The 12,876-nt window shown below is 45.1% G+C and overlaps 1 protein-coding gene across 1 annotated transcript; it reads left to right on the top strand.

The window, feature by feature from the left end:
* Positions 1-941: 941 nt before the first annotated feature.
* On the top strand, positions 942-12,063 carry ATP5F1A (ATP synthase F1 subunit alpha). Its single transcript, XM_063128279.1, has 12 exons — positions 942-1,060; positions 3,555-3,633; positions 5,695-5,864; positions 6,479-6,652; positions 6,740-6,906; positions 7,099-7,247; positions 8,435-8,586; positions 8,702-8,926; positions 9,031-9,138; positions 10,676-10,820; positions 11,170-11,320; positions 11,745-12,063. The coding sequence occupies exons 1-12, from the start codon at positions 998-1,000 to the stop codon at positions 11,824-11,826; spliced, it is 1,665 nt and encodes a 554-aa protein (XP_062984349.1). The 5' UTR covers positions 942-997; the 3' UTR covers positions 11,827-12,063.
* Positions 12,064-12,876: the final 813 nt, after the last annotated feature.

The following is a 12,876-nucleotide window of genomic DNA, read 5'->3' on the forward strand; positions in this document are numbered from 1 at the left end:
AATCTAGCCCAGTATTGTCGACACTGACAGGCAGCAGCTCACCAGAATTCCAGGCAGAATTCTTTCCTAGCCCTATCTGAAGATGCCAGGGATCGAACCTGGGACCTTCCTGCATGCAAAGCAGGGGGCTCTGCTAGAACGGGCGACTGGTAACTCAGTGGTGGAGAAGCATGCTCCTCCCATGCTCAGAGGCACTTTTCTCATTATTGCAGAGCTTGGGAAAATGTGGCCTTACAGACCTTTTTGGGACTGCAACTCCCATCAACCCTAGCGAGCATTGCCAAGGGTGATGGGTGACTGGAATCCCAACGGCATTTGGGAGAAGCACACTTCCTCCCCTATCTCTGCACTGGGGAAAAACCCCGAAGCCAACTGGAGATGGGTCCAGTCTTAAGCCTTGGCTTATATTGCCTATGTTTGCAGTCCGCATCATTCAGCAGCAGCCACGTGGACCTTCAGCCTGGCAGGGGCGTGGTCATGGCGCTCGACACACCCACTCCCTCCTCCTCTCGTGCGAGCGGGCGGAGTCAACTCATTTGGGCCACGCCCCCTGCCGTCGACCTGAAACCTTGAGTGGGCGTGGCCTGTGCTTTTTGAGCTTGTTCCCCCGCGATTTTCAAGGGCAACGGATAGGGCTGGTATTTTTTTTATTATTATTTTTTAAAAAAGAATATTATTTTTTCTTTCAAAAACCAGGCAGAAATGTATCTTTAACCAAACACTAAGACAGTGGTTCACATTTCTTTTTTTTTTTTTAAAAAAAAACCATTGAGGCGAGGGCCGTGTGGTAAAGCGCTTCCGGGTCGCGGCCGAGGTGACTTTCCTTTCCCCTGACAGCAGGCGGAGGAAGGGGCGTGGCTTCCGCTTAAAGGGGCGGAGCCGCGGCGGCGGCCATTTTCTATGCGGTCTCTGTGAGAGGCGGCGGTGCGGCTGCAGTAGGAGCCCGAAGAAGCGGCACCGGCCTCTCCTTTCGCCCGACTCCCTCCAGCTCCTCGCCATGATGCTGTCCGTGCGCGTAGCCGCCGCCCTCGTCCGCTCCCTGCCACGGCAGGCCGGCCTGGTGAGCCACACGACGGGGGGCGAGGGCGGGCATCGGCGCCGCCATCTTGGGGCCCGGGCCCTGGGGGGTGACATTGACGCCACGGCCGGGTGCTGCTGCTGCCGCTGCCGCGCGGCTCGGTTCTCTCCTCTCTCGGCCCTCTCCGCCCCTCCGCATCCGGGGCCTTGCAGGCCGGCCACGTCCCTTTCCCTCCTTTCCTTCGGGGCTTGAGACGCGGCCTAGCAAGGTCACGCCGGGGATTCACCCTCCCCTCCCCCGCCTTACTAGCAGAGAAATACGCTCATAGCCTGCCCTTCCCCAACCAGTTGCCCTTCCCTAAAGATCAGCCCCAGCCAGCATGCCCAATGGTCAGGACTGCTCGGAGTAGTAGTCCCAAAATCTGGAGGGCAGCCGTTGCCTTAACCGCTGACTCCAGGGTGCCCCATAGGCAAAGGAAACCAGAGTTTCCCTGCCTTTAAAAATACCTTAGTCGGTAGACTTTTCATAGAATAGCAGAGTTGGAAGGGGCCTGCAAGGCCATCGAGTCCAACCCCCTGCTCAATGCAGGAATCCAACCTAAAGCATCGCTGACAGATGGTTGTCCAGCTGCCTCTTGAAGGACTCTAGTGTGGGAGAGGCCACAACCTCCCTAGGTAACTGATTCCATTGTCGTACTGCTCTAACAGTCAGGAAGTTTTTCCTGATGTCCTGCTGGAAACTGGCTTCCTTTAACTTGAGCCCGTTATTCCATTTCCTGCGCTCTGGGAGGATCGAGAAGAGATTCACTTTGAGGTCCAAAGAGATTCACTTTGCAAGTGAAATGGCGTGAGAAAGAAGGCATTATTTCCCCCCAAAATCCCCCTTGCAGAATAGCTATCTAAAGGCATAAGAGAGGCCCTTTCCTCGTTGCATTGGTTCATTTGAGTGGTGCGTTAGGCCAAAAAACACACCAACAGGGACATTTTTCCCCGTTGCATTTTTCATTGTGGAAGATGCTGCATCTGTTGAGATTCTGCCTGTCAAGTAACTGTAAAAACAGGCAGGGGCTCCAGGAGCAGAGAAATGGCTGTTTAGAGGCATGTCTGACTTGTTCTGTGGAATAGAGTTGGTAGTCTTGTGGGTACAGTATCATTTTCAGGTATTTTTGACCTTGAAGTCTTCTAGCAAGGGAAGTCCTTGGCATATCCAAACTTACCTTTTATGAATGATTATAAACCACATTTTTAATAACGTTGCTCATATTTTGGCTTTCACTGGGGATTAAGGGAAATGTCTGTCATCCAGGCTTGACTAAAAACGAAGTTCATGACTTAATGCAACGGGTTGCAATTGTGAGTATTAGTAGTGGGGCTTCTAGCTCTGTCTTGGAAGCCTTTTGAGAGAGATTAGAGGATTTTAATACTTAGTGTTCTGAATGAACACTCCTCATACATTCTAGTAAAACACTTTGGTTTAGATAACATTCTGTGTTTGATGCAGCCTTGTATGTCAGTTTCCTAATTAGTATTCACCGCTTTTATTTTGCTGCTACAATTTTGACAGTTTTTGCAATACTTTGCAGGGCTGTACCTTCAGTTATGGCATGACTTTATAGAGCTGATGTAGTTGACCTTGTTGTTTTCCACCAATTATTACTGAGATCATGCCTAGTGAAGTATAGCTGGTGCACTGTAGGTAGTATACCTTGTACATTGTGTTGAAAGCTGTGCCATAGAAAAGCACCGGCTATGGAGCAGTATATAAATGCAGTAAATAAATAAATAACTACAATGGTTGGCAACATCTTGAACAAAGCTATTGCCGTGACCATGTAGACAGCTCTTCTGTGCTGTGAATAAGTTTGTCAAAGACATAATGGATATCACACAGCTTCTTAAATAAAAGCTTTTGAACAGCAAGTCCCCCCTCATGTTTGGGGTTTTATTTATATTTAAAGTGATACAGAAATTCTTTGAAATAAATAAGCAGAAGCCTTCATTCGTCTAGGGTTCTGCGGAAGGAGTGGGTGCCACTAAAATCTTAATGGAAGTGGCCTGATGTTTTTTCTTACACCTTCTGGCTATTGTCACTGGGTATTCTGAATAAATCAAGGAGAGATTCTGTTTGTTAGAGACACTTTTAAACAGTGCTGATTTTGAATCTGCAACTATACACGTAGTTGTAAGCTCCATTGCATACTGCAGGAGTTCTATCCATGCACAGGATTGGAACATACAAAAGTGCTTACCTGTTCCAAATACAGTCATTATTGTCTGGTACCCTGGCTGTTACCGGCATAGATTGTTGAAACGCAAAATGCTGACTAAGGTTATTAGCAGCCCTGCGGATAGATGAACGAATAGTAGATGTTCAGTATTGCTGTGTAATTCTGCATATCGACCATGATCTATCGAAATAAGAGCCATGAGGTAATGAACTTCCTTAATGCAAAACCATGCAAGAAGAGTGTTTTCTCTTAAGTGTCAGAGGGAGATGCCTATTGAACATAACATTGAAATATTTTTCCTTGTGCTAGGTGTCCCGGAATGCTTTGGGTGCATCATTTGTTGCAACAAGGAACCTCCATGCCTCCAAAACGAGTCTACAGAAAACTGGTGAGTAAAAAAACAAATATTGACAAACTCAGCTTTGGTAATAAACTAATGAAAGCTGTTAATTGCAATTAAGGGTGTAATCCTATGCATGTTTAGCCAAAAATAACTCTTACAACTCCCAGCATTCCCCTGCCAGCCACACTGGCTGGGGAATGCTGGTAGTTGTCAGACTTTTTCTCTCTCTCAGCATGCATAGGATTGTGCCCTAAGTGTTGCCTTTGTAGCTGTGCTAGTGACCTCAGTCTGAATGCTTGTTTGACCTTTTGCGATTCAAATATTTCTGCCCAGTTCATAGCATTTGTCTACTACTACTTTGATTTAGGGTCCTTACCAGGGTGTTTTGAAGTATCCAGGACCAAAACAAAGCTAGTCTTTCAGTAGTTTGGTCACTACCCAGCTGTTCATCCTTCCAAATATTTTAGTAGTGGAATTCAGCCCCAATTAATCGTCTTTTGGAATTTCTAGAAAAGAATGATGTTATTTAGAACTCTAAATTGGTTCTTAAAACTGACAGTTGCATAAATAATTGAGCTTAACCTGACTTCTTGAGTAAGTTGTTTGCTTAGAGCAGCCTGGGGAACCTCCTGGAGTCCCAGTCTCTCCCTCCAGGTTTTCCCAGATAGCTTCAGACTCTTCCTCTGATCCCACCACTTTTTCCCCGACCACCAACCATTTGGTGGTTTCCTCACCGTTGTGCAGCTACCCACCCACACCCAGCCTAGCTCAGACTTAGTTACTAGCATGCCCGGCCTTATCTAAGGTTTAATGGCTGGCAGGAAAAGCTTTAAGCTAACATATGCTGGTATTTTTTGTATTTTTACCACGATCCTCTTGCCCTGCCAACCCCTGGAATTTGACCTCCGAGAGCTTTTGCAAAATTGAATTTGGCCCTCGGGCTGAAAAAGGTTCAACATTCCTCCCTTACAGAGTCAAGAGAAGAAGTTACAAAGCAGTCCGTCCAGCTTGCCTAAATTTCTATTTTATATTATTATTATTATTATTATTATTATTATTATTATTATTATTATTATTATTATTAATTTGTTGCATTTCTATACCGCCCAATAGCCGAAGCTCTCTGGGCGTTTTACAAAATTAAGACAATTCAAAACAAAACAACACTATAAAACCGTAATATAAAATACAATATAAAAGCACAACCAAGATGAAACAGCAGCAATGCAAAAATACAAATTTAAAATACAAATTTAAAACAGCAAGGTTAAAATTAATTTATAGATTATTAAAATACTGGGAGAATAAAAAGGCATCTAAAAGAATATAATGTACGTGCCAAGCGAACCTCCTTAGGGAGCTCATTCCACAGCCAGGGTGCCACAGCAGAGAAGGCCCTCCTCCTGGTAGCCACCTGCCTCACTTCCTTTGGCAGGGGCTCACAGAGAAGAACCCCTGAGGATGACCTTAGGGTCCGGGCAGGTACATATGGGAGGAGGCATTCCTTCAGATAGCCTGGCCCCAAGCTGTTTAGGGCTTTAAATGTTAATATCAGCACTTTGAATTGGGCCCGGACCTGGACTGGCAGCCATTGAAGCTGGAAAAGTACTGGCGTGATGTGATCTCGTCGGCCAGTCCCTGTTAGTAATCGGGCTGCCCTGTTTTGTACCAGTTGAAGTTTCCGGACCATTTTCAAAGGCAGCCCCACGTATAACGCATTGCAGTAATCCAAACGAGAGGTTATCAGAGCATGGATAACTGTAGCTAGGCTATTGTACGTCTTTTGAGTACTTTTCAGAAAGGTAGCTAAAATGCATAAATACAATTTGAAAACCCTGTGGGAGGGGTGTAGTAGATCTACTCTTCGTGGATCTAACACTTGATTGTGTTTCTCTGCCTATGTGATGCTGGGTTTGTTTTCTCTTTAAATAGTCTTGGGTGCCATTTACCTAGACCAGATGCAGACAAATGTTATAGTGCAATGAATCTTAGGTCTGACCTATCTTGTCTATAACTATGACCACTTGTGAAAATGTAAACTAAAATTCTAATGAGAGACTCTGCATGGCACAGTGAACTTCATCATGGTGACTTAAATTTTGCCAGGTACTGCTGAAGTATCCTCTATTCTTGAGGAACGTATTCTGGGTGCCGATACCTCTGCCGAGCTAGAAGAAACTGGCCGCGTGCTTTCGATTGGGGATGGTATTGCCCGTGTATATGGCTTGAGAAACGTTCAAGCAGAAGAAATGGTTGAGTTCTCCTCCGGACTGAAGGCAAGTTCTTCACTCTTTGCATCCATGTTCGTATCTAGTGCTTGTACAGAACTTGATCGTGATTCTTGGTTTGAAGGTCTTTCCCTGTCCATTAGGTTAGGTCAGGGGTGGGCAACTTGTGGCTTCCAGATGTTTTGGCCTGCAGCTCCCATTATCCCTCAACATTGGCTAGGACTGATGGGAGTTGTGGGCCAAAACATCTGGAAGCATCACAAGTTGCCCATCCCCGGATTAAGTAGTGAAAAGGTATTACCTTCTGGTGTGCAAGTAATGCTTGGAATTGAAATCCTGTTTAAAATTAACTTGCCAGGAAGGTGTTCTGCTCAATAAAGGCCTGAAGGCTGCTTCTATCATTAGAAGCTCTATTCTGATGTGATAAGTCACTGCATATCTAGTCCACTACTGTCACTGCTAATTGGTAATATTTTCCAAAGATCAGTTAGATCACATAGAAAATGGGTTTGTGGAATTACGTTTTCCAGCTTAGTTATCATAACTTATAGCTTCATGGACCTCAGTTTGTTATATGAATTATCCCTGCCAATGCTTGGCTAGAGTATCTCTTGAACTGTCTCTTTTTCAAATGTCTAAAGTGAGTGTCTTCTCTTTTTCAGGGTATGTCCCTGAACTTGGAGCCTGACAACGTTGGTGTTGTTGTATTTGGAAATGACAGGCTGATCAAGGAAGGGGACATTGTGAAGAGAACAGGGGCCATTGTGGATGTCCCAGTTGGGGAAGAGCTGCTGGGGCGTGTTGTAGATGCACTGGGTAACGCCATCGATGGAAAGGTAGATGTGGGAGCCATACTGCTGTTGCGTGTCGCTTACGAGCAGTGAATAAATATGAAAAGGCTACAATTTTGTCTGCCTTTATAGGGTGCCATCGCCTCCAAGACGCGCAGGAGGGTTGGTCTGAAGGCCCCCGGGATCATCCCTAGAATCTCTGTGCGTGAGCCCATGCAGACTGGCATCAAGGCCGTAGACAGCTTGGTTCCAATTGGCCGTGGCCAACGTGAGTTGATCATTGGAGACAGGCAGACTGGGTAAGGAACTATGGCAGCTGTTCAGACTACATGCTCTTAACGCTTTTTCTGTTGGGTGGGGGGAACAATAAATGGAAGAGGATTCTGCGAATAATCTTCTCAATGAGGAGCCGCTGTATTTTTTCAAAACATAATTTGAAAACAACTGTTCTAGCTTTGGGCAGGATCCTGACAACTTCTCTGTCTCTGCAGCAAAACTTCAATTGCTATTGATACCATCATCAACCAGAAACGATTTAATGATGGAACTGATGAGAAGAAGAAACTGTACTGTATATATGTTGCAATTGGTCAGAAGAGATCCACTGTGGCTCAGCTGGTAAAAAGGCTTACTGATGCAGGTATGGTGCACACAGATTTTCCTACAAGGAAGTGCTGGCTGTAGAAATGCATAAATAAAGCAGTCCTAATACTGGGGCACAAAGAGCTTTCTTAAGAGAACCATTTAATTGAAGTCATATCGTCACTTGCAGTGAGTGTCAGTCTTCAAAGCACCTCCCATTTAGAACCACTGAGTTCACTTTTGCAGGGGATGGGTGCTTAGGACCTTAATTCATAAAGGTGAAATAGCAGCTAGGTGTATTTAAAGCTTCCCTCCTGCTTTTAAGGCGATCCAAGATGGCTAAAAAAATTATAGGAAGAACTACTTCCGTTAAATAAAACAACATAAAAATCAAAGTACGTCTGATGTAGTAACACTCTGAAGATGAGTAAAGGCAACAAAATATTGACTTAGGGTAGTTGAAATAAATTATTTGCTTAACTATAGTGTAGAGACTTCCCTTGGCTACTCCTGGGAATTCCATAATTGAGAAGGCTGTATCAGGAAGGGTGGCCAGTGTTCTTGTAATTATAGAAGCTTGGGGTGACTCCAGCATGCACGTCTTGTAATGTTTCATTTCAGTTTGGTCCTCCATTGTCTTGGTACTTTGCTCTGATAGTTCCTGTTCATATGTGGTTTGCCTTGCTGAAACTGCAGGCTTGCTTTTATTTCCCCCAAATGCCAGGCTTGCATAAATTTCAGTGTGCTGGAGTGTGGGCAGAAGACTGTAAACATGTTGCCTTCTAGGTTAGGCAATTCTATTTATTGCATTTGTATAACGCCCCATAGCCGAAGCTCTCTGGGCGGTTCACATAAGATGTACACAGAACAAATGTGTACCAATACTGTTGTGCATCTATAAATGGAGCATACATTGTACACCTGCAGAGGATCAGAATTACACCAAAGCAGTATTGCTGAGCAAACATGAGAGAATTGATAACACCACTTGACAGTCTTTACAGTGCTACCCACTTCACAATCTTGTGGAGTTCTGCGAAAAAAAGTGGAGGCATTAGGGAGATATCTTTATTTGTTACGTCTCTATACTGCCTTTCTGCCAAGGCAGTGCACAGTGAGCAAATAAATGTTGCTGGAAAAACCAACATCTAATAGCTGCAATGTTGGCTAGACTGCTTCTACTTTTTCACTGAATAAGAATCCAACTTGGAGGGAAAATGGTATTACTAAACCCCTCTTTTTCAGATGCCATGAAGTACACTATTGTGGTCTCTGCCACAGCGTCAGATGCTGCCCCTCTTCAGTATTTGGCTCCTTATTCTGGCTGTTCTATGGGAGAATACTTCAGAGACAATGGCAAACACGCTTTGATTATCTACGACGACTTATCCAAGCAGGTTTGAACATATTACTGGCTCCTTAATTCGCAATGGGGGGGAGATCCCAGATCCCAAGAATATTCTTGGAGTCAATGGGGCAGGATGCAATAGCCTGTCTCTTTTGTATCCACAGGCTGTTGCCTACCGCCAGATGTCACTGCTGTTGCGTCGCCCCCCTGGCCGAGAGGCCTACCCTGGCGATGTGTTCTATTTGCACTCCCGCCTTCTAGAAAGAGCAGCCAAAATGAATGATTCCTTTGGAGGTGGCTCTTTGACTGCCCTCCCTGTCATTGAGACTCAAGCTGGAGATGTGTCAGCCTACATTCCAACTAATGTGATCTCTATCACTGATGGACAGGTAAGATCCTAAAGCGCTTGGGTGACCTAAAGTCCTCTCTGGGCCCAACAGAACAGTAGAGTTGGGCAAGCAGAAGTATTGGCATGTTGATATTCTTCCTGCAGATCTTCTTGGAAACTGAACTGTTCTACAAAGGTATCCGCCCAGCTATCAACGTTGGTCTGTCTGTATCTCGTGTTGGTTCTGCTGCCCAGACAAGGGCCATGAAGCAGGTAAGAGTAAAATGATAGTTACGTAGGCAATCTGGCTGAGCTCGGTATTATCCACTGAATTTAGGATTACTGATGCTGGAGGATCACAGCATCAGCGTAGTCTTTTCTTACTACCTCAAGCAGAACGGTTGAATAAAGTAGGTTGAACTGGAAAGCTAATCGTTATACTCAGATAAAAATAAGGAATCTTCTATTTCAGGCAACTCAGTGCTTTGCAGTAATGGGTTCGTTAAAAGTATATGTGGACGCCTGTTTGCCAGCTGCAGTTTTGCTAATTACACATGCAGGCAGGGTTAAAAGCAATTACTTTGAACCATATTACTTCGTTTAGAGTATTTGCATTCCACTCGTCAGCCAAAACATTCTTGGAGTTGCTTACAAATAATCAATTAAAAAAAGACAGCTCTTGCCCACAGGCTTACAATCTAAAAGATGCAACACAATGAAAAAGGAAGAGAGAGAGAGAAGGGGGAAATTAAGTCTTTCAGGAGGGTTGCTGGTGGATTGGCCCTGCTCTCCCTCAGCACAGCCTATGATATATGCCAGAACTATTTCTGTACTGATAGTAAGGCTTTTCTGTTTGCTCTAGACTCTTGTAATTCACTTTTGGCTCCTCTAACTTTGAATAGTAATTCCTGCAAGACTGAATTGGACAGAGCTCCAGATGACTTTCAGTAGGTCAGCAAAGGTTTTTGACTCTTCCTTTAAGAAAAGCAAGAACAAAAAGTCTCCCCACCCTAAATTAAGCTGCTGAAATGAAGAAGGCTGAGGAGCGGGGAGGATGGCATAAGGAGTGGTGGTTTTGTGTGTAAAAATACTGCCAGCTTCGTTCTGGTACTGAAAGCTAACTTCTGAGCTGAGCATGTGTTTTGAGGTACCCTGCTCCTTCATCCTAAGTGCATATCAGCCTAGTTAGCTTCTGTTTTGTGCCCAGGGCCAGTGCCAGACTATTTTGTGCCCTAGCACAAAACCTGGGTGCAACGTTCTGAAGCCGCCACCCTGCCCCCCAACCCCAGTGTCCTGGCTTCGAAGCCAGGAGCGAGCGCTGGGGGCAGGGGGCGGCTTCAGTACGTTGCACCCAGGCGCACCGTACTGAAGCCACCGCCCCAACCCCAGCATCCTGGCTTCGAAGCCAGGACACTGGGGTTGGGGGGCAGCCAGGGCGGCAGCTTCGGAACAGCGCACCTGGAAGCGGCTTCCGGGTGTGCCATTCGGCGCCCTTCTTTGCTTGGCGCTCTAGGCTGCCGCCTGAGCTGCCTCTATGGCAGTGCCAGCCCTGTTTGTGCCCGTCTCCAATTAGTGAACCACAGGATTCTAGTAAAAAACCCAAAGTGGATTACCCAAGCCTGAACATCCTGGGTGTGTGGCCACCCGTCCTGGACAAAGCAATCCTTGATCTAGAGAGCTAACAACTGTAACTGTTCTTGTAATTTAAAACAGTGGTTCTCATAGCCGAAGTGGTAGCAGCCACCGGCAATGGGTACTGCTTGGAACGACTTGTCTAGAAATCACTAAAGCTGTCCTCTACATTTCGTAGGTGGCTGGAACTATGAAGCTAGAATTGGCTCAGTACCGTGAAGTTGCGGCTTTCGCCCAATTCGGATCAGATCTGGATGCTGCTACTCAACAGCTGCTCAGTCGTGGTGTACGGTTGACTGAGCTGCTTAAACAAGGGCAATATGGTAAGAATTCTCTGGCTACTAGCCGGCTAGAATGGTGTTCAGCTATTTTTCCATCATCTAATAGGTGACATGAGTCACTGTATTTGCTTCTTTTAAAATCTGTTTGAAGTGTTTTATTCTGTTTTTATTTTCATTTTATCCTGTACACCGCTCCGAAATTCTCAGTGGGGAGCGGTATATAAATATTGTAAATAAATAAATAATAAATAAATAATCCTTTCATTCAAAGTTACGTTTCTTCTACCCCTAGCATAAATTAATGTAGACATAGGTTTGCTGTCAAATGTGAAAGACTAGGAAGTTAGCAGTCCAGTGGTCTGACATATAACCTTGTGTCGTCTCTTCCTAGTCCCCATGGCTATTGAGGAACAAGTTGCTGTTATCTATGCTGGTGTAAGAGGCTATCTCGACAAGCTGGAGCCAAGCAAGATCACCAAATTCGAGAGTGCTTTCCTTGCCCATATTCTGAATCAACACCAGGCTCTCCTCTCCACAATCAGGTAAAAATATTTTGCTTTATCGTAGGCTAGAAAACAACTAAGAATTCAGCACAAACGCAACCAGTCACCTGCCTGTGTGAAGCAGTCATTCGTCTGCATTGAATGGCAGTGGTCTTAAATCACTGAAGGTTGTTATAGATCTTTAAGTTGTTGCAGAAAACCATGCTGAGTTCTGTTATAAGCTGAGCTTTTATAAAAGGCTGCCAGTGTCTGGCGCACAGCGTTGCATTCAGGATTGAAGTGCATTTTGTTAAATTGCTGTAGTGTGAATTAACTTTTCCATGACCTTCAGCCTTGTGTAGGGTGGGGGCAGAAAGCATCTTGTGGACAACGAAGGGGCCGCAAAAGGCTTGAAGTGAAGGGTAGCTATTCCACAGCTTACTGTGTGTGAGGATTGAAATTCACTTTGTTTTTTTCTTGGCAGGACTGAAGGCAAGATCTCTGAGCAAGCAGAAGCCAAGCTGAAGGAAATAGTCACAAGTTTCTTGGCTACATTTGAAGCATAAACTCTTTACAGTTCTATATACCAGGCTATTTTTGTCACTGACACACTGGTAGTACTCTGGTTCCATTGTTCCAGAGGCTTTAAAGATATGTGTGAGTTGGATGTATGGATCTCATTGAGAATTAAAGGTTCCATATAAAGAAGTCTTGTGGAAGTCGTCCTCACTGTGAGGGAGACCTGTTGACAACTGGCATTGATGTGTACAGAACAACGTGGCAAATAAAATCTTGTAAAACCATATCAACTCCGTACTGCTTAACAACTCAATGCAAGCGTGTGAAGGGATTTTGCTTTTTCTGCGCACTGTCAACTAGAGGAGCATCCCCTTTATCTTTTAAATACATGGGCCTAACTTTCACGTTGTCTCTTCCTGTACTGCTCAGGTTTTCTGTGACGACAAGAGTATGGCCCAAGGCTCTGGTACTCATGCCTAATGACTGTTTCAGCCTTTGATAATGAATTATGGGGCTGGGTCAACAAACTTAAAATCCATTGCCGCAGAAGCTACTCTGTCGTAGCACGCAAGTGAGAGCTCAGTACCTTGGATCAGTTCCAGAAGTGTGAGGAGTTGCAATAGTGATAAAGCCACGACCGCTCCAAAAGTTATTGGTCCCCTGCTGGTTCTCTTCCTTAACCCCCACCTCTTCCCCCTCAGAGTGAATGACTTCTGCAGGCTGTGCGCCAGTTTGGATTTTGATCCTGCTGCAACAATCCCAAACCTATTTTTCTTTGTTTCTGTATGACAGTGCTATAAAACTAGTTTACCTGAAGTAGAAATATTTAGGCCGGTTAGAGAAAAATAGGACCACACCCAGGTTGCTTGTCTCAAAGACATATTAAAAGAGACTGGTGCACGAGTTTAGGCACAACCTTATTTGGATTGGCGTATTCAGACATACCTACAAACAAGGGTCAGTGGAGGGTGGCTGGTTTTGCTGCAGCCCAAATTTGACTTCTGTTTTGATTCCTCAAGCGAGGCATACTTCCGGTTTACGGATTTCCCCTTCCCCCTTGGCCCCTAAATCTACTCCAGTGTTTAAGCGAAAAGAGG

Source organism: Elgaria multicarinata, chromosome 6, assembly GCF_023053635.1.
Source record: "Elgaria multicarinata webbii isolate HBS135686 ecotype San Diego chromosome 6, rElgMul1.1.pri, whole genome shotgun sequence".
Classification (NCBI taxonomy): domain Eukaryota; kingdom Metazoa; phylum Chordata; class Lepidosauria; order Squamata; family Anguidae; genus Elgaria; species Elgaria multicarinata.